At 38.3% G+C, this 23,002-nt stretch overlaps 1 protein-coding gene across 2 annotated transcripts in view; it reads right to left on the reverse strand.

Moving 5' to 3' along the window:
* Positions 1–12,862: 12,862 nt before the first annotated feature.
* Positions 12,863–23,002, reverse strand: part of SLC2A9 (solute carrier family 2 member 9) — an 85,964-nt gene continuing 75,824 nt past the window's right edge. For both annotated transcript variants that reach the window (XM_048305155.1, XM_048305154.1), the window contains one exon: positions 12,863–13,226. In XM_048305155.1, coding sequence (XP_048161112.1) covers positions 12,969–13,226 — 258 coding nt within the window. In that variant the 3' untranslated portion in view covers positions 12,863–12,968. The remainder of the gene's footprint in view (positions 13,227–23,002) is intronic.

Here is a 23,002-nt window from a genome sequence, read left to right on the forward strand (position 1 = left end):
TCCTTCATTTAACCATGCTGCCTTGATGAGAAGCATATTTACACCACCCACTGGTTCCGTCCAGACTACACAAACTGGAATCTCCTGCTCCAGAATATCAACACAAATCACTGCTTCCACTGAAGTTGAGCCAAGAGAATGAAATTGTTTAGCAGCAACTTTATTTTTTTTTTGCCACATGACTTTAAAACACAGTGTAACTGAGTGTTGTGGCATTTCTATATTGTGATGCTCAGGTGTAATTACTAGAGACTTTCCAGATGGATACATGTAGCATTTTGAATTTTAGATGCTAATTAAAACTTTTTCTGATTTCTATTGATTTCCTTTTTTGGACTTTTTCCATCAGCCAGGGGGAGCACAGTTAAATCCTGGCTCTGTGGATAATGTGGATAATGGATATGGACAAGAGAAGGTAGACACATTTTGCAGCGCTATTATCTAGAAGTGATACACTCAGTATGGCTATGGCTTTTTCTCTGCTGCACTGTAAAACAATTTCAGGGTAAAGTAAGTTCTGAGCAAATAAAAAGCCTCTCATCTATACAGCATCCTTCTGCTGGAGACAGAAATATATGGATTAACAGGAGATAGGCTTTTCTGGGTGAAGTCACTCAAAGATGCAACAATTATCTCTTGTATTCTGTCAGTTAATAAAATTGCACTGAAAGGCTTTGATTATAGTGTGGAAAAAGAGAAAAGTATGAAGGGAGCTGAGGCACAGATTATTCCATGTGGAGTTAGAAACACCTGTGTGTGCATTGTTATTATGTTAGTGCTCACTATGTTGTTTCTGGCTGTTCATAGTCGTGTTGTGATAAAGGTTTTATCCTGTGTTGTATCACATCGCCAATGATTTAGTCCAGAAGCTGGAACCTGGGAGCACCAAAATACTATTGCAAAAGGCCATGGGAGGACCATGGAAGTAGCCTAGTGCCTTGTTAGAGAGGGATTAATTGCATTTAAGCCACCATTCTATAATTTATTCCTTAGCACAACCAGAGAAAAACCTGCCCCAGCTCCCACAGACAGCTTCTCTATGGTCATTCTGACCTTACTGGTATAAAAATAAAAAGAATTGCTATTGAACCCCACTAGTTCTTGTTGAATCCAGCAAGAACACAGTTTATGTCTTCCATTTCTGCAGAAATCTCTTATATATGTGGCTTTTCTCTGTGTGGTGGATTTCTTTATGCTGAGCCCTGGTTCTTTCAGCCTTCAGAGGCTGATTCCTGCCAGCACCAAAAAACTTTCTTCCTCAAAACCTGTGAGATGAGACTCAGCTGCTTCCCTGGGCAGCCTGTTCCAAAGGGTTGCCAGGGAAGCGGTAGAGTCATCATCCTTGGAGGTATTTAATGTAATCACCTTGGAGGTAATGTAAATGTGCCAAGTTTAGTGTTGGACCTGGCAGTGCTGGGTTAAGGGTGGCACTTTGTGGTCTTAGAGGTGTTTTCCAACATAAAAGATTCCATAATTGTTGGGTTCTGTGGATTGGTTTCATTTTGCACCAGTGCAGCTTTGGTTTGGGACCTGCAGGTCTGAACTGCACCTTCCTATGAACCCTGAGCAGTGGCTCAAACACACACCTGTGGTGGGCTTGAAGACTGAGTGAAAATCACCATTTTCATCAAAAGCCTGCAGGACCACAGACCTGAAAAACGCTGTTTGCACCAGGGATGTATAAGCCTATAAAAGAAAACAATGGAACTGATGTGTAGTATGAGGAGTGGGCTGGAACTATGGGGGGAGCGAAGGTGCCATGAGAATTGTGCTTAAAAGAAGACTAAGAGAAAGTATGTTCTCAATGGCTTGGTGTCATTTTGAGGTGGAGTCAATTTGTAGGCCGAATAATGTGGTTTTTCCCCTCCATACCCTTAGCGGTTCCCCTGAAAACACTCATCAAGAGCCAGGATTTTGACCTGGTCAGGCAGGCTGAGAGCACCTACTGAGCAGCTGTAAAGCTGACTGGCAAATTCAAACTAGGAGAAAAGTTCCAGTTTGTTCAAAAACAGTGGGTTTTGCTTTGAAGACTAAATTTAAAAATGTTTTACTGTACCTGAGCGCTCTTGTCATGTATAAAACCAGGCTTTAGCTGCCAAGCTCCAAAGACTCTGAATCTATGTTATCACACAAGTTATTTTCTATGCACATTTTGCTAGAGCACATAAAAAGTTGCAGGCATCAATAGATTAATATAAGTCCCCATTCTACTGCCAATATAAACTAAGCAATATAGAAAGGACTCCACTACTTCAGTATTAACAAGATCATAAAAATTCATGAGGCATTCAAAGCTGCTAGTTAAGCTGTGTGAGAATAATTGAACATGCTCTGTGTAGGACTTGACTGAAAATAACTCACAAAGACTTAGTTTCAGTGGCTTTTTAAGCCGCTCTAAGTTCTGCAAGAGCTATTATTTGCCCATTGTTATTTGTTATTGTTTTTTAGCCCTGGATTTGCACAGACAGCTCACACAGAAGTACACAGATATTACAAACTTTGCATCAATAACTGGGAGTGAATGTAGAAAAAGCCAAACCAGCAGGGCCTTGGAATCCCTCTTCACTAATTGTACACAGTTGCATTTTTATTTGAAGGACTAGAATTATTCCAGTGATGATTTATATAACTTCTCCTTTCTAACTAAGGAAAGCAAATCACTAAACTCTTGACAGATACATAAATAATTTATAAATCTGTGAACTGGTTTGGAGAAGTGCTTCAGTTTGTGCAATTTTAAAAAGACATACATGATCCACATGTGCAGGAGATACAGCTTACTGAATTACTGCTATCAGAAATAGAAAAAATTTTAGTGTTGTACAGCACATAAAGTTGTATTATATACATGTCTGTGTATATATACATATATATATATAAAAGCATCTAAGTTTAAAGAACTCTGCATGCAAATATGTGTATAATTATTCCTCTATGCTGCATATGATTTCCATTATTCTGGGAATGGATTTAGTACCTGAATACAATTATTAAAATGAAAGGACATTTTTGTATATATTCCCCCTTTTGAATAAAAAGATCTCTGCACACGTAATTTTGGGAATGAATCATATAGCTGCACTATTGACTCCTAGGCAAGATTTTCCTTGGGTCTGAGGTGCTTTTTTCTCTGCACATAACTATTATTTGAATTTATTGCAGAAGAAACATTTGGAAAGAGCAATTATCTGAAAATCATTATTTCAAAAAATCAACTACCATCATAACAGCAGAAGATATTTAAAGTCTGTGAGCAGTCTTCATACTCTTGAATGTATACAAGGAATAGCTGACTAATATCTAGCTATGTACTATATGTTTTTCCTTCTGTTTTGCACCAGGATACATCTGATGCAGTCATTAGTCACCACAGTGACAGAACTCTACTTGCTCCACCAAATAACAGTGAGGTCTAACCAAAGTGGCATATGATTGCAGTGTCATTGTCAGTGGGCTGTCATACCTGAAGAAAACCCAACTTTTGAGCATTACCCATATTTTTTTCCAAGTAGTGATTTTTCCTTGGGCTGGAAATGTTTGTAGGCGTCTGTGCTGTGTGTTAAATCTAATGTGCTAAGGATGCACCTTAGGTTGAAGGGTCAGCTGGCAGAGCCTGGGCAGAGCCTGGCATTTAGCTGCTATTTCTTCTTCTCACATCCCCTTCACAGTTTGCTTTTTTTCTGAGAAGCTGTTGGAAACATAAACAGAATACAGAGAGGAAGAGTGGTGCTGTTCCTTCTCCTGCTGTTGTAGGAGCCTTGCAGCCCCCAGAGATGTCCAGCAGGAGAGCTGGATCCTTCCAGGACAGTGGCAGCTGGACGAAAAGGAACTCTTCCAGCTTCAACACCTTTGTGAACTTTTATGACATTTGTTCTTGTGCTGATTCATCTTTTTTGTCTGATAACCCCCTAGCTATTGTCCTGCTGACAAAAGCATAGACTTTGAAGGGAGTTGTGAAAATATTATTTGATGATTATTAAATAAATACCATGCAGATTATTTTTTTGTTTTATAATGCAAGGTTGCTAAAGCTCGGGAAGTGGCAAGGGCTGGAGTTCTTTTGCTGTGAAGGACACATATACAAATGAAGAGAACACCAAAAATTACAGAATAAAGCAACTATTAAGTTCCATAAATATGAAGCACAAAATGTCATAGAGCAGATTAGGCATTTGTCATGTATCATCTCAATAAATTGTAAGAATTTTGTCCTTTAAATAACTGTGAAAGGACTAAATCAAGCACTTCTGCCAGGCTGAAGGAGAGGTAATGGATCTGTGACCTGCTGCCAGCAGTGACACTGTGCAGGAGCTCGGTCCAACCCAATCAGCTCTAAGGAGGGCAGATCACAGGCTTGTTGAGTTGTGCATGTAGGTCAGATAAAATATTGCAGATAAACACCCATGGCAAATTTGGTCATTGTACTAATTCCTGCTGAGCAGATTCTCAAAGCAGAAAGCAACTTGTGGAGATGGTTTTAATTTCACTTTTCTTGGGTGTCAGCAGTAGTATCCTGCTCTACAATAGTATTATTAGCTCCATGATAAATCTATAGGACCACACACTGGGGAGATTGGTAGTATCTGCTATTTCCTGAACAAGCACCCAGTCCTGCTAATTTTTAATCTTATCACTAGCTTTCATTTGTGTTGCTTACCAATAATTTTCTCACCACTGAAAGCATTTAAGTGAATATTCAGTGCTGTGTAAAGGTTTTTGAGTGAAATCCTGGCCTGTGATGGAAGGGTAAAATGCCAAGCATTACCTACCTCAGATCCCACCTGCAATATTTAATGGTAAAACCTCTCCAGGAACTATGGTCTGGAGCTCCAGAACTGAATGGCTTTAATATTTGACTATTTTGGCATTTTTCTTTTGATTCTGAAATATGAGCAATTTAAGACATCACATTGTCAAGTGGAGCTGGAAAGAGCTTTCTACTGTTTGCCTGGTGAAGCTGTTCATGGTATAACTGAACAAAGGTGGCCATAAAACAGGTGTCCATGATCTAATATTATATACAGAAGAAAAGATTGTCAATGTTTTTCATTTCAAATATAAAAGAAATGTCTTTGCCTTCCAAATCTGATTTTTAAGTAGTATTGAGTAACTTAATGTCAGTGAAAGCATGTATGATGTGTTACAATTTTCTGTCATTTCTAAATTTAAACCAAAAATTGCCTTAGAGCTGGGAACAATTTTGAATTCCAGAGTGATCATCTCTTCAACACCACCTACATTCCCAGTGCCGACGTCACCTACTCCGTTTGGACTCCAGCTCTTCAAGTCAGTACTTTGGAGTACAAAGCTGACCCCATTCAGTGAATAGTCTGAGAATATTTAGAAAACCTACTGATTACGTTTTTAGGATTTTAAATAATCAGAGCCAGCTGTCCTGGTTCATAGCAAGCGCACAAGCTTGCCAGAATGCTCCTACTATTGTTGAATTGTTACAGGTTTTTTTCTGTTTTACTGACATTCATTTCTCATTCTTATTAACCAAGGCTGTGAACAATGAGAAGAGGCTGAAACTTCTACCAAGTAACAGCTGTGAAAAACTGAGTTAATAAAATGTAGCAAAGCTTTTAAAAGAACTAAAACATTCAGCCCACAATTTCCTAATGGTTATTGCTAGGCACAATGTTTCAAATTTAAACTGAAAACTCCCTTGTATGGAAACAATTTAGAGTTTGGGGTTTGGGGTTTTTTTTTTTGAAACAATGTGAGACCTATATGCTAATTTGCTTAAATTTATTTTGAGGCATCAAAGGAGAACATCAAAACTCTTTTCATCCAACTAGAGAACAATTTGTTTTGAAGACCCCCAAGAAGCAGATGTATTAGCATAGTGCTCAGGCTGGGCCAAGCTAAATATACTCTGCCAGGATCTAGTGATGCATTTTGTACACCAGAATCTCTCAGCCTTTCAGTGGGGAGGTCTCATTGCCATCCCTCCCGTCTTTTCCCTCCTGTGTCCCCGCCTTCCTCAAGTCTTATTTATTTATGCATTTATTTATGTATTTATTTATTGGGTAGTGCTGGAGTTTCCCCACTTCTATTTGACTCTGGGTCAGGAAATAGTGCTCACTGCAACTTGTAAGAATTGTGAGAGCATGTCTGAGCAATGATCCAGAAAAACATCAGCTTGTGTCCACAATTTATCTGTACATCTCAAAAGAAGGTGAAAGTGTGATCTAATGGCCAGCTCCTTAGAGAAATTTCTTAGCTCTTATTAGCTATAGCTTTTATTTCTGGTGCCTAACCTAAATATGAAAGTTATCACAAATTTAAATATCTATTCCTATAAAAATTAATTAATTTTAATTTGTGCTAATGAAATATACAGCTTTGGTTATGCATTTCTGAACTTTTCTATTACCTTTAAATTAATTTTTAATTGCTGATTGAATAGGTGTCATGTACTGAAAAATAAGCCATCTGTCTTGCATCCTGTTTTTTTTGGCCATGTTTAAGTTTTCTAATGGAATATCAGTTAAGAATAATTTGTAATATTAGATTTTTTTTGTGATGTCCACTGTTATCTCTTTGGCCTTTTGTTTTCTTTGATTATTATTGCAAAATGGGCAGTGCTTTTACTGTTGTCTCAGAGTGACACCTCAGATGCCTGCCTATGTTTTAGACTAATTAAATCAACAGCAGCAATGTCTAAACGACTCGGATGATTTCTCAGACACAGATTTCATCTGTCAGCAGCTGCTCAGTCACAAACTCTGAGTTTCTTCCACCTTCCTTGTGGTTTCATTGCTCATGGCCTCTCTAAAGCCTATAAAAGAAGTTTAAAAGTGCAGCTGTACCAGTCTGCAAGAGAGCTGTGGTTGGATAGTGCCACACTTTCATCCCACCGAGAGGTGACCCCCCCTCCTTTCTGCCTCTTGAGACTCTTTCACTTCTCAGTCGATGAAAATGCTGTTTCTAAAGATGTGCTGGCACACCTCATCCTGGAGCATGCCAGCACAAGAGGCAAAGCACAGTCCATGTCAGGGGAAGGTGGGGATAGACAAGGGAAGAGAAGACAATGAGGCCTCCCCACTGAAAGGCTGAGAGATTCTGGTGTACAAAATGCATCACTAGATCCTGGCAGAGTATATTTAGCTTGGCCCAGCCTGAGCACTATGCTAATACATCCTGCTTCTTGGGGGTCTTCAAAACAAATTGTTCTCTAGTTGGATGAAAAGAGTTTTGATGTTCTCCTTTGATGCCTCAAAATAAATTTAAGCAAATTAGCAGAGCAGTCTCTACCTAGCAGTTTAGAAAAGTGGAAAATGAAAAGTCTAAGGCCAAAGGAGACAGCCTTGCAAGACAACTTTTCCAAACCTAAAATGATGCAAACTTTAGCTAAGTTTGTTAATGCAGGTGTTTGAATCCCAGTGTGTCTGACCTGTCCAATTCACAACTTGATATAATACCCAAATGGTCCAATTTATTTTATGTATAAGAATTAAAGGTGCTGAACTTTTTCCATGGGATAGCATAAAAGTCACTTTATATATACACATATGCATATACGTAGACAGTAGAGTTTAATTCAAAGAGATGAAATTATATGAAATTTGGGTTTAAGGGATTAACTCTTGAATTCATCTTTGAAAATGTCAGTCTGTAGAGAAAATTGTATTTATCACTTATGTAATCTTTGGCATGTTTGCTTTTCCTAAGTGACTATTGCTTTCTGATTTTCAAATGTGAACTGTAAAAATTTTTATGTAATTGGGTGGAACAAATCAGAAAAAAAAGATGGAACAAATGTAGAGGTGAGCATTGTATTTAGCTTTACTGACTTTTTTAACTGAGAGGACCAAGAGAAAATGAAACAAAAATCAATGTCTCTGAATGGAGCTTACACAGCAGCAGACAAATTATCTCCTATATTTGCAAGATCATGCTCCTAATGGATTGTGTTTCAAGGGTCTGACAGAGTTGTATTTGGGTTTTTACATTTGGGAAAAATCTTAACACAACCAACAACTCTCGCAGTCTCATTCTTGGTACTCTGCTTTGGTGTATGAGCCAGACTACTAATGTTCTCTTAAAAAAAACTCCGACAAATCTTCAGCCAACCAACCAGCCCACCCCCTGCTCCCAAACTCAGAAGAAAAGCATCAGATCAGTGCTTTTGCAGCATCTGAATAATACCATTATTTTCCTAGACTGATAAAATAAGCCACTGGTTTACTATCTAAAGAAGATAAAAATGTGCTGGGTTTCCCAAGCTTAGAATTCCTGTGTGCATACCATGTCTTCTTGGGTACATTTATACCACTGGAGAAGATTCGTGTTGAATTCACTACTCCTGTGTAAATGTCTCCTGAAAGCTCTTCTTCTGTACCTTTTTTTTTTTAAACTCGAAATGTAAACTTAAAAGAGTTTAACTGTAGTGAAGCTTTAGGAGGAACATCTCAAGAAACAGCTCGATTATCCACTGCCTGTGTTTCTCTTAGGTCATGGAAAAAGCAGAGTTAATGCAGCTTAGCCTGCAAGGAAGAGGGCTCTAGTGACTCAGGTTATGCATGATTGCTTACTGAGCTGTGATAACTTGATTAGGAGTCCAAGTACCAAGTGTTTGCCATGAAATTCACCTTTCCACAGAGCTCACTTTCAATTAAAATCACTTGCAAAGAGAATTAAGTATGGACTCAAACCTGAATGTTTCAACTGCTTGAATATTTACATTAACAAACCTGCTGCAGTTTGGGTCTATGTATTTCAGGCTTTTAGATCTGAACTCTGTTTACTTAAGTTAGACTGAAAGAAAATGTCCACAGGCGTTTCCTAAGAATGTTTTTCTTGGATTTGTTCTTCCTGCTGTGTGAGGTGATGTGAGCTCCAATAGTTTATATGGTGATGTCTGTAAGGAAAAGCACATAAAAATAGTCAAATGAAAGAAAGCAAATTTCAGCATTGGTATTGGAGTGGATATTCTTTACTTTTTAAAAACAACTTTACTCTGAAGATGAAAATTATCCCATATGGATTATTACTCATATCTTCCCCCACTAGAAAGCAGATACTTGTGGAGTGAAAATTGGCTTCAAAACCTGAAGTAGGAAATTCAACATTTTTGCATATCCTTGTAGCAGAAATAGTCACTTGACTGAATTTCTCATCAGAAAGTAGAACTGTAGCAACTCAAACTCATCCTTTTCAAATGACAATTTTCTGAAAAAAACCTCACCAGTTTCAACAATTCTCATTAACAGTTATTACTACCACTATCCAGTTTTAATAATTTTCCTCGCACCGTTAGCTGTGTTTTTATTTCTAAAGCCCAGTATAAACATATAAAAGCATGAAGTGTGGAATCTAATTTGAGAATCAAAATATAAATAATGCTTAAAAATGTATACAATTTCAGGCCCCATTTTCTTCCCATAACTCCCTACAACCCAGCTGCACAGTTCACAATGACTTGGGCCATCCAGATGTAGGATTGAACAGTCTTGTGCTGGGACATACAAAACCCCAGGGAACTGAATCATGCAGGTGTGGAGGTTCAGATTTACCCAAAACAAAACCCACATCATTTAAATTTTATTCCAAAGGTTTATTCTGCAATCACTGTGCACAGACATAGTTGATCACACAGACTTGTGGTACCCGTACAAACACCACCTCACAGTACCTCACCCCCATGTCAGACAGGAAAAGGGAATGTGGCACCACACAACACTTGCTGACAAACACACAAGCTATAGACAATTTGATACATTCAAAAAGAAAAAGAAAACGACAAATTTGGGATATCTTCCATTTTGTCCTCTCATGGCTGGAGAAACTATAGCAGCGTAACAACGGAAAAAACTTTATGGAACAACTTCAAGAACAACACAAAACTCTCATTAGGGTCAGAGATGACAAAGTTAATGAAGTACTGGCACGTCTGAAACTCCCACAGCCCAAGGCAGAGGACACTTCCCTGGCCAGTGAACAAAGCACTAGCTTGGCCTGGAATTGCTTTTAACATGGATGGCAACAAAAATCTGGTGAGATGTGGAACCCCTGTCCCACAACATACCCAGTCTGTAGCAGCTCTTGGCAGCCACACAGAAAGTGTGTGCCCATCTCAGGTAGGACAAGAGGTGGGAAATGAGATTGCAGAAGTGAAAACATGGCCCCTTGCAGTTAATGCTGTACAAGCCCCCTGAGCTGTGATAGGAAATTCTATCAAGACACCTTTACCTATGCATTCAGAGCCCGGCTCCAAATGCAACTGTAGGCAGCTGTAAGATGATTTTATTTTGTTGCAGAAGTCCTAACTTCTGATACAAATGATTTATTAGGTCAGCATGATGTTTAATCGAAGTTATTCAATGGTAACATTTTCAACACTGTCAATAATGTACATTAATGAAAAGCACTAAATGCTGAATTCTTCTCATTCTAATAATATTGGTTTCCAATCTTGTCACCTTGGCTCAAAGCAGATCTCATCATACCATGTTAGTAGCCCTGAATACAAAGTAAGGTAATTCCCAGTCTGAATGAAGGGGTCTGAATTTGCCAGTCTTGCCCCGCAGGCAAAAAAGAAGAAATTCTTCTTAAAATTGTCTGGAGGGCTGGCATTCACACTCGTGGTTTACATAGCCAATCACTCAGCAAGCCTCATGTAACACATGGAGTAGGGAACTAAAGGCACTGAAAGGTAATATTTTTATTTACTACATATATAATTTTACAAGTAATCACTTATTAAAATAGCATTTTTCTTCAGTTTTCTCCACAGTATTTGATTAGCTTCCATTTATGACTGGCAGTTGGTGCAATCCTGCTTCACTCTCTTTCTTAATAGTAGCACCAAACCCATAAATTTTAATTTTTCATTCTTAATTCTCTTTCTCACATATATTTCATTTTCCTACTGCTGTACTCTATCTCAGTAAAAAAAGCATAAATTCTAGCATAAAAGCACCCATCAATTTTTTGTCTATTACCTAGCAGTGAAATTGCTCTATTAGGTCAGCTTACAATAGCTGCAGTAAATATGCCACATACAAATAAATCACAGTATAAAACCATATACATAAATTAGTAGTAACAGCTGAACATTAGGATCTCTGATTTTAATTTACAGTGTAATTTACAGTGTAGAACAAAACAAAAACCAGCTTATCACTTGGAGAAATACAAACACCCCCCCCGCCCAGATACTGGAAAATAATTATCCATTGTGTGTGTATATATATGAATACAAATCACAGAATTAAGGATAGCCTGGATTGGAAGGCACCTTAAAGTTCATCTTGTTCCAATCCCCTACCATAGGCAAGGACACCTTCCAGTAGACCAGGTTGCTCAAAGTCCTATCCAATCTGGACTTGAACAATTCCAGGGATGGGGCAGCCACAGCTTCTCTGGGCAACCTGTTTCTGTGCCTCAGCACCCTCACAGTAAAAAATTTCTTCCTAATATCCAATCTCTATCTACTCTCTTTCACCTTAAAGCCACTAATATTAAGCCATTGAATATTAATATATATCTATCCTTGGAATAGATATATTCACATATGCATACATATATGAATATGTATGTAAATTTTCTCACAAGAAATGCTCCAAATGCATGAATTTCTAGATCAGTAAACATAACTTGTGGAAGCAGTTGACTCTACCTACATGCTGCACTTTCTTCTTGTGTCTTTCTCCTAACTGAGAGCAGCTCTAAGCTTACTGATTTTCTTATAAAACAGATATTTAACTTAAAAGTTCTTATTACCCCTCAGCATCCAGGTACCTAGAGGGATCAAGAAAAACTGTTATCAAAATTACAAACTGTAAAGATGATGTTCATTAAGAAAAAAAATCCCATGAATTGTTCGCTGAACCACTGAGAGCCTGCTGAGTCTTCCTCTCAAGAAATCAAACAGTTTTATAAAGCTTTGGACAGCTTAGAAACTTATTAATGTGAACTAGGCCTGGTGCTTCAGAATCTAATGCCAAAATAAAAATTAATGTTTAAGCAAGAAATAGGCACCCAAATTCCTATGCAGAGATCTGAGAGTTAAGAACTAACAGTTATCAGGTCTCGGGGAAATTTGGGCTCTTAAGACTTGTTTTAAAAGGAATTTGAAAAGAAAAGCAATAAACAAACAAACAAACAAATTTAAAAAATCCCAGCCCTTGGAACACTTAATTGTTTGAATTTTTATTTTAATAGTATACCCTACATATACCATCAGAGTTCTCTCATTTCAACATGAGGTTTACTTTTCTTTTCATATGAAAGCTTCTAAGTTCATTCTTAAAAAATAAAATTATATTAATATGTATCTCCAGAGAAATGCAGTGCCAGCAAACCCAGAAGCTAGAGACAGCTCTATTACTAGTGAGTCAGGATTTGCAAGTGAGACAAGGAAACTCATCAGGACCCAGAGCTGCCCGTTTGTGGGAAGGTGGGAGATATCCAAACAGTGCAACTGAAAGCCAGAATAGCTGGAAAGGGAATCGGAGGTCAAGGGAGAGTCATCTCAGTTCTCATGGGCAGCTTAAAGGACATCTTGGGAAATGTGGAGAAATACATTCTGGTGCCATTTGAGGTTTGCTTCTCAGCACACCCCCACTGCGATCTCTTCCCTTTTCCCTGCCTCCTCCTCCTCACAGAGAGAGGATGGACACCTCCCTGTGAGCACATAGGGGTGCTTAGCCAGCTGCTACTCACAACCACGGCTCCTCACTGCCACTTCACTTCTCTAAGTCTATATTCCCCACCCCATTCACCACAGCACATGCTTCACAGGTGCCAAGGAAACTCCATCTCATCTATTTTAGCAGTTGCCACTCCTCCCGCCCCTCATTGTCTCAACCATTACCCCAGTTGCTCATGAGTTCACCCATACTCACTTAGAACATTTTCAAGAGGGAAGCAGTTCATGATGTCATAAAATATACATGTTGTGAGCTGCTATAAATGAAAAGAGCACGTTTTCCCCCATCCCCTGAAAGAGCATCCTGGGTTTACACAAACCCTTTTTTGGTTTCCCCATTGTCGACTGAAGAGGTGAAGTTTGAGTCTTGCTCTTCACTTGATTTCTTCTCCCCCGGGTAGTGCTTCATCTCTTGCATTTCTAAAGTTACTTTATTCCTTTTGGCAAATGCTTGGCTGATCTCATGAAATGTCTTATTTTTTGTTTCAGGCAGGACAAAAAACAGGTAGGTTGCTCCTGCAAAGCAGATGCCAGCAAACACTAGGAAGCAGTAGGTCTGTAAACCAGCCTGTGAATAGAAAACAGAGGAGATGGTCATTTATAAAAGAGAAAAAAATCAGAAGAAAGGCAGGAATTGTTTGAAAGAAAAAACAGAGTGTATGGAGCAATTTTTAACCAAGTACAGTACATGCTGGCACTCATTGCTAGTCAGAGTGATGAGAAGTTCATAAAAATGCATGAATTTTGGTTCTTCCAACACTGCCTGTGGCCTGTCGACAGCAAAGCAGGTTCCTGGCAAAGGTGCAGAGCTGCAGTCTGGGCAGTGCTGGAGACACCAGACTGAGCTGAGGCAGCTCGGGGAGAGCAGGTGGCAGCAGGGCTCCTGCACTGTGCTGACTGACCCTGGCACTGCCCGGGGTTTCTGGAAACCAGGCAGATGTTTCACTGGGCTGTTCTACCCACCAGCTCCCAGCTCCAAGGTACAGAAACTGAGGCATGCTTTAGCAGTGCTGTACACCTCTATACAACCCATGGAAAAACTGCCATAGCCAGGGGTGCCTTCATCACAGCAGTTAGAGTCTTTGAGATTTGCAAAATAAATGAGGAAAAAACCCAAATGGCACACATTTGTTATCACTCATATGGTTATGGGAGTTCACAGCAGGAGAAAAAAATCCATAAAATGCATTTCTTTTCTTGCTAGAAAATGTAAGAGTTAGTTAAGGGAATGCAAAGTACAGACCATACTTGAATGTTATGGATTTTACTTCACTGCAAATATAAAGAGAGTATATTTAAAGACGTTTGTTTATAAATTGATTAAAAAGGCTCCAGCCAGCCAGCAGGAGCTGTACTTCACTGAAACGTAAGTATTTCTTGCCTGGTGATTGTTAGATAATTTTACAGCTATTGGTTACCTTTCAACAGTACAGTTGTGAAAAACCATTTGATAATTACAATATTGCCATCTGCGCTTTTATAGAACTTTGAAGAGCTTTGAGATTATGGCTCCAGGCAAGCCACTTGGAACCTTTGAGGAAACCTCCCTTCCTCCTCTATTGATTTACACTCTCAAACATCCAATGAACCCAAATTTTTGGACTTTCTTTTATTAACAAGGCTAAATTAAACCAGAAAGTGTATTTCCAACTCCAAAAATAAGGTGTCCTTTCTGTGGTGCCTTGTGTGAAGTCATGAACAGCAAACCCAAGGAGAGCCAGACTCCTCACACACTACCTTAGGTGCTGCAAGGCTGAGGTTACCCCTGGGAAAACCACTCAGGGCAGAGGAAGCAGACCTGCCTTCCTAAACATACATCTTTATAGATGCCATTAAGGGTATGTAGCTGAAGTAAGACAGAACCAGACAATGCTGCAACCCTGATTTTGCACATTTTTGTAGTACACTCTCATCATCATTAGTCACACCAGTCCTACACTGCAGGCTGGTTTAAGTCCCTGCTTTGAGTGCTCAAGGTGTATGCAATTCCTAGAACTATTTTTATGTTTCACTTGGTCATTATACATCATGCATGGTGTGCAAGAAGAACATCAATTCCTGTGTGGAACAAGAAAGAAAAAATGGAAAAAACCCTTTCCTGCAGCTGCTTTTTAATACCATGGCTGACTGCCAGCCTGCCTATTTACAATGTTCCCTGTTTCTGAGGATAATTCATTACCTAGTTCAGTGCTTCAAACCCTGCCTGTAATAGGAAAAGCTGGCAAGTGCATTCTCTAATATTGTTGATGGACTCCAGAGATCACCAATGTTTTTTCATTAAATCCTAGAAGCATGAAGTCTTGAGCAACCTGACAATCATAAGTCAAACAGCATGGGTGATGCGGGGGGGGGAAATATTCCGGTGTGGAACAGATAGAACTTCCAAGCTTATACAGAGGCAGAAACCAGCAGATATAGTAGACAGGAGAAAATAATGTTGCAATGCCTCATAAATCATCCTGTCATGCTAAGAATTTAAATTTTACATCTGGATCTTCTGCATTTGTAATTGTTGTTCAGCTGAATGGCAGAGTTTCAATCCAGAATAATGTTTTTAATTTTTTTTTTAAATTTTACTGAATTAAATACTCTCCAGGATGAAAAAGAACCATTAATGCTTCATATGAATAAACCTGGCAACCAAATGTAGTATGTTACCTGCATTTCTTGGTGGTGCAGCCACAACTTTGTCCCACCTTTCTTATTCCTCTTTATTTCTTTGCTATCCATGAGCTAAATAAATTAGTGCTTATTATCGTTGACTCTGTAAACCTGTTCTAATTGAACTAAACACTCATGAGTGCATGTTTTATTTGCAATTATTTTACATAATGTTTTTTATATTTATTGTTAATAATCGTACTCTTCTTAATTTCTGCAATCCCTTAAGAAGTAGCCCTCAAGGACCTTCAACTGAAGTTTCAGAGAGAATAAACTAAAAATTAAATTTTTTTATAAATCCTACAAGTGGGTTTTGTAGGGCTTATACAAGGCTGCACTTGAGTCCTGCAGGATTTGTCCCACAGGCCCATAATTCCCCGATAGGAACACTGCAGGGTGACCACAAAAAGCCCTTTTGTCTCCAGCCATTCTTCAGTCATAATATTTCCTTAAAGCTGGTTATTACTTTACACTCACGGGGAAGAAAACCACTCATTCATAAACCTTTTGTAACTCATCCAGAGCTCAATTCATATCACCCAAACTTGCATTTGGCACTGAAGAACATCACATGTTAATTAAATTACTCATTATAAGCATGAAACCTTCTACCTGCACTGTACACTGATAAAGGATGTAGGACAGAAATACAGGATAAAGGGGGAGGAAAATGTTAAGTCACAAATCCCAACTCAATAAAAACCTTTAGTGGGACATGGGTGGGGTACAGTTCAGCCTAGATGTTTAAATAATTTTTATCTGTTTCTGATGTCTTTTGAGTTGCCTGGTGCTGGAGGAAAGATCTGAGAGGTGGAACAAGCAATAGATTGGCCAAAATGTATCTGACGTGCCCATCAGGGGATCTAGAAGGTGAGATAATGTGATGGAAAACCAGGAAAGGCTGAGCTATTGAACAATGGCTGCTACAGAAAAGGTACTGACAGATCTGTCAGGAAACTGGATCTGTCTTTTTTCCACAAGATTATTGTACTTTCTTTTCTTTATATTGGGTATTTTTTATATTATGTCCATGAAACTTGTATCCCTCACTTACTATCTGTAACCACCATAGTCTCCTAGCTAATCCCTAGCTAATTGTTCTTTACTGTTTTATTCTTTCCAACTTGCTAGAGATGAGCCTGCTACTGCTAACTCTAGAAGTAAAACCCCAGAGTATTGCTTCTCTTAGGCTGGGGTGGGAGTAAAAACCTGAGGAATAACTTCAAATAAAGTCTTTGCTGACAGAGCACAGATTCTCTGCAACTCTGGGTATTTGGGCCAACAGACATGGATGGCCTCAAGATTGTTCAGGGTTATGTGCATTGTCAATGATACAAGAATAATAACAACATATATTATAAAATTGAGAAGACAAATATTTTTTATATTCTTTGTGAGCTACTACATGGGAAAGAAGCCCGTGTTCAGAAACTTGAATACTTGTATCCACTGGAAGAGCAGCTTGACTCCTTATCAAAATACACCACCTCCGAACAGCTAGAAGGGGCAGCTAAAAGAGGAAGGGAACATCAGGAGAAGAAGTAAAAGCAAGTCAATTCTGAATGGAAGTTCTAAGTAAATAGAGAAAAAATTCAAGGAAAGTATGTGGTTTCTGTAGTTCTTTGTTTTCTCGCGTAAGGACAGGTTACTGACTCACACTCTGCTTCAAGCAGCAGCAGCAGCAGCAGCAATCCTGGCCACGCAGGAAGCACCAAGCCAGCCCCATCCACATCCCACTGACACATCCACTGATGTTGGCCTCTTCACACTGCCTGCACATACTGCTCAGGTTCAGAACACACTGCCACCTTCACAAAGCTGCTTCCCCACCCCCAACACCAGTCAGGCTTGCCAGAGCTAGGAAAAGGTTCCCTTAGCAATACCTGAAGCCAGGCTTTTACGTGCACAGTTAGAAACCCAAAGGTCAGCAGGAAGTCAGAACAAAGCACTACAACAGCCTGTGCTTCGCAGATGTTTTCCCTTAGCATTTCCTTAAGCATAACCTCCTGCAGGAACATCCAAGGTTCAAAGCTGTGCAGAGTTTTGGGTGGTTTCCTAAATGATAATAGTGCTGCCTCTTGATAGATATCCATTCAGAGCCAAGGGCAGAGACACAGGTGAGGATCCTTGAAGGGCCAGACCTTCTGGGGGTTACTGAAGGTCACCTGCCCTCGTTAGTGTACAGGGGAGGGTAAAAGAATAGCAGACACACTTATTGATGCAATCTCCTGAGGGAAGCACCTGCTTAGTCAGCAGACTAATAAAACCTCTTCAAGCAGGATTTACTTTGGATTTTTCAGGGCTGGTGAGGACTATTTTTATACAGGATATTTAATAGTTAAGCATAAACCTTTAAGTGCATCACCTTCTATTTTCATACCACTTTCTAATGAGGCTATTTGAAAAACAACATTTCTGCAAATTCTGGCCAGCTGAATCCTGAATTACTCATTTTTGTCTTCTCTTTTCTGCAGATGATCAAGGGTTTGTATTTGTGGAAAAAAAAATGGAAAACCATGAGGTGATTTACCTAAGATGCGCATGCAATTCTCTCAAAAAAGAATCAAAGTTGAAGTACTCAGGCAATTCCCCCCAAACAGATCCCAGGCATGGCAAGCAATTAGGCCCGACTTTGAGGATGAGATAGAGCTGCATAAGTGAGCTGTATGAATAAGTAGGTGCAGCTTTGTCACATTTTCTTAAGCAAAGAGGTGAACAAACATATCCCCAGCTTTAGTGAGGGGCAGCTATACACATTAGAGAGAATGTACAGGCATTTCCTCCCCCGTTCCCACCTTTAAATAAAATACTAAAGAATACTTAATTTTTAGCACTATGAACTTTGTGTGCCCAAAATGAATGAGCAAAAGAGCTCATTTTTTTGAAGCTAAAAAGTAAACTGAAAAAAATAAAAAACCTATCATTGTAATTATCAGAATTCTGTTTTAAATTAAAAAACCTGTACAATTTGCCACTTTTGAAGTAGTCTAGCTGAGAACAGTCTTCCTGTTAATAGCTTACATGCTGTGAACACCATAGTCTGGACGAATCTAAAAGTAGTTGAGAGGAACATCATTACATGTTATTTAATGATGGTTGCTTACTTACTTAAAACGCTCTGTTGCAAAGGTTAAACTCTAAGCAGGACTGATACTGGAAACAGGAAACTAGATATTCTAGGGCAGATACAGCAAAATGAATGAGCAAAAGAACAAATTCTGAATCAATTTAACAAACTTAACACATTAATGTTTGTAAAATAGAACTTCTGGCTCTTTCCAGCAAATGCCAAATGTGATTCCAAATTCTCAACTTGCAGAGTCACAGCCCTTGACACTAGCAGTGGGTTCTTGCATTTGGAAATCGACATGAAGATTAGCATCATGAGATGTGGGTCAAACTGGCTTTTTGAGTGGTGAGGTCAAATGATAATGGTTCTATGTCTTACAAAATTGATCAGCAGAAAAACTGTTATTCATGTAGACATTTGACTTCACTTTGCTTCAAACTGATATAACCCAGTGAAACGAATGGATAAGAGCTTGTGTCCTTTACCCTTTACCCTTCTGTTCCAGACATAATTTAAAGTTCTGCTGAAAGTGCAGGACAATGAAGAAGGACAGAGCACTAAAGTATAATGTATGAAACAGAATTCCTAAGTAAAAAATGGAGACATTTTTAGACATGAGCTGCAATTTCAGCCATGACCCTCACACACTCACTATTTCCTCATAAAAATTTAACAGATCCTTATATTGTATCCCTGAAGTGGGTTGCTTCTAATTAAGATAAGCACATCTAACCCTCAGATAGCCCACATTTCATTTTCTCATCTTTGAGGGGAACTTTAGCCATTTCCCTTAATACAGGGACACTGTCATTACATGAAACATCCAATTTATTTCAAGAAGCTTAAAATAGTTTGGCTGAGGGAAAGTATGAATAACTTTCTGTGCACACCTATGTCATTGAAATCCTTGTGCTGAGTAATAGAAAAAGTCAAGGGATACTATTACACAGTAAGGAAATAATGAAGACAACCAAGACAATCTTGCTGAGAAATGAATCTTGAGGCATGAGAAAGAAAATCTCTAGTGTAAATATAAGGAAGAAATAGAGTAGAAGTAAAACAGACCCTCCAGAAGCAAGTATAATAACCCAGAAGTATTACTTCACAGGCACAAATAAATTAGTTTCTAAAGGGAGAAAAATAAACACACATACAAGTCTTTGCATTGTACTAGTAAGCAATCTAAACTAAAGCTTCAAGGCTTGTAGCACCTTTATCCCATATGATACAGAGCTTCATCTGGATCACAGATCCAACCAGATTATTGTGGTCAAACCCCAGTTAAGAGTAAAATCAGTTTTTCCTTTGAAATCCCTGCCTGTTGGAAACATTTGCATAAGGAGGAAAGTCTGAAGATGAGCTGCTCTTGAAAATTAAAAATATAAAATACATAGCAATTTAAATATTTCTTGAATATGTACTGAATATACAATGTGACTTTGACATCAAAAAAAGACTTTGCACAGTCTTCTAGAAAGAGAAATTGTTATGACAGAAAACTTCTGGAGAAATCTGTTATGTTGTCCTACAGTATAATGCTAATTTACCATATAGACTTTAAGTGCCTCATAGCAATCTAATAGAACAACTTGAAATATGACATAAAAATGCATCAGGATATAATGAAAATAGCATGTTGTGAAATTATTTGCTAATTATTAATGTTTAATAATTATTTTTATTTACACAATGCATTACAAAAAGTAAACAGAAACTTTTCCTAGATAACATGTAATTTAAGGTCCTGCTACACCATTTGATTACTGAAGTCTATCTGTGCAAACTTACTGCTAATGAAGAGTATTATGTTAACACAAGCCTATTCTAAAGCACCAGAAGTTTTCTAGCCTTTTAGACTATACTTTTATTATTATTTTATACATTATTTAGATTATACTTTAGATAATATACTTTTTTTTAGATAATATACTTTTCTGCTGGTTTATTGTTCCCTGTGCCTGCTTCAGCTCATTGCACCCATTTCCACATATATATACATTCTAATTTCTGGTTTACTGGGTCCCTGTTCACATTTCATCACCTCAAATAGGTATGAGTAATGAGGTGGAAGAGAAGCCACATTCAATTTTTTTTTTTTAATTTGTCAAGAATTGATTTTTATACTAGCTTTTCAATCTCATCCATACATTTTAATGTATGACTCACGCCACTCTTTGATTATATTTATCTACAGATGGTTGAAGGACAAAAATCTAGTCATTCAAGTTAGTTAATTAGTGACATTTGGAAAACTGGTTGATATTTTTACTAACTCTAAAGTTACCAGATTTGTTTCCCAAATGTTTGGGATAATTTTGTAGAAGCACACCAAGGCTAAAAAGTGGCTGCTGTTTCTCAAGCAATCAGGTTAGTATTTAAATACACAGACAGGATGATGCATTCATCCTGTGAAGATATTTTAAAGATATTTTTTCCTAGTTTAGGTTTATAAAATGAGCTAAGAAGAGGATATTGTCTTTCTGTGAAGAAAGAGGTGACTCATAAACTGAATTTTGAGAATAAGGTTGACCGAAATAGGAAAAAAGTTAAAGCTTGGGAAAGAGGAGATGTTCTAGTTTGATCTTGTGAAAAAGCTTTAAAAATCAAAGTCTGAGTAACACTGCTTTCATCTTTAGATGCAAATTCTAAGCTTTTTCTCTTTTTTATTTCTCTTTTCTTTGAAAGAAGAAAAAACCCAATAACCCCATTAAGATGGAAATATAATTTATCTTCATTAAAACTAAACTGGATAATTTTGTAATCACACAACAGGATACTTTTATGACATGTAATGATAAATTCTCCAAGGCTACAGCAAATTTATATGGATGCATATTAAATCACTTAAAAAGCTTTAATATGCACATGGAAAATTAGAGAATGTAGCTTGACTTTTGATTTGAATTTACTGAGGGTCCTTTTAAACAGTTTTCAGCAGGTGATCTCTCAGGTAGGATTAGGAAAACAAGTAGGGAGTGTCCTGGGTTGCGTGAATTCAGATCTGACAGCTGACCAGAGCTCAGGGTAATCCCCAGTTTTGTGCAGGAGGTAGAAACGGCAGTTTTGGAGAAATGGGATTATTCTCTAAATGTCTCTGGATAATTAAAAAAAACCAAACCACAACAAATAAAAATATTCTGATTAAATGCCCCTAGGTTTGAGATCTTTTTTTCTCTCCCTGCCCAGCTGCCATGGAGGCAGGGGGTGGAACCAGAAGTGCCTGGCCAGCTGGGCTGGAAGGGAGGATCTAATGCAACTTAAACAGTCACTTCCCATCTTCTGGAAGAAAAAGCTATTAAACCACAGAGAAGTATCCATTTGCTGGATGAGTTGGGGCTGCCTCCTGGACCAGGTTTGGTTTTCAAAAGGGAATTGTCCAATTCCTTCTATCATTCAGTAAATGTTCTAACAACCTCAGTGGAAAAGGAATTATGTCTCTACATCCTTTTAAAAATCTCACCTGAGAGTGTCTAAGCTGTAAAGGCCTTCACCATGAAACTGGTGGAAAACACTCATCAATTTCAGTAAGCATGAAAAGAAGACCAAGTAGTGTAATTGCAGTTAATGTTAGTAAATGTACAGAGTTTGGAAAGATCAGACTTTATAATCATCCTGACTTTTGAAGCTGATCCAAGTAATCAAAACGACTAAAGATTTGTCCCTGTTAGAAGAAATTTTAAATTAAGTATCAAACTTAGATCATGGGTCAGACTTTATAAGGCTTTCAAGTTCTCCCATAAACTACCTCATATAGATAATTTAAAAGAGTACTATATAGTAAAAGCAGTTATACTTGTCAAATGAAAAAGAAATATATAAAGTCTTAGAGTATGATAATTTTACTGTATCTCCAAATGCTGTTAGGCATGTGGTATTGCAGAATCAAATAATTTTCTGTTGCAAGAAGGCACAAACAGCAGCAGGGATTGTTACTCAAATGTCTTCCTCAGCAATGATTTGAAGACCAATCCAAAATCTCTCTCCTGGGTGTGAGGACCTCCAAGTGGCCTAGAGGTTTTACTCTCCCTGTACCTTTCCTCTGCCCCTATTATTTTTCTCTGTGTGTTTAAAAAATGAAAACCTAAGACTTCTTTATTTTGCCCTGTAGTTGTGAGCTTCAGTCTTAAACTATTTTCTGTGGAGCAGGATGGCTCTTTTAAGAGGCTGGACATGGCCTGTCAGGGGACTGATCAGCTCTGTTTCAACTCCTGAGATGAAGAATCAGCTTCAGTGTGAGCTCCAGAGAGTGCAGACCATCCCTGGGGGAGGTTCATGATCAAGAAAAGAACCTCAGCTTGTTTTTTAATTAGAAGCTGCTTGAAGCCTTTTTGCCATACAACGACACATAAATAGTGTTGAAGTTGTCTTAGGAATCAGAGCAGGAGAGTGTTGTTCTATGTTGAACTTTTAATTTTCTTTTTACAATTTTTTTTTTGAAAATAAACTTATCTTGTTTAAGTATAAACCCCAGTTTTCAGACAGCTCTTGATCAAACTGTCCTCCATGTGACTAGTGCAGCCAAGCAATCCATAAAAACAAAGCTTATGGGAGTCTGGGGAAGCTGGGACAGGAACAGATTAATCCATGTAGTAATTAAGCTGCAGCAAGAAGGA

This window comes from Corvus hawaiiensis, chromosome 5, assembly GCF_020740725.1.
Source record: "Corvus hawaiiensis isolate bCorHaw1 chromosome 5, bCorHaw1.pri.cur, whole genome shotgun sequence".
In the NCBI taxonomy this organism is placed as follows: domain Eukaryota; kingdom Metazoa; phylum Chordata; class Aves; order Passeriformes; family Corvidae; genus Corvus; species Corvus hawaiiensis.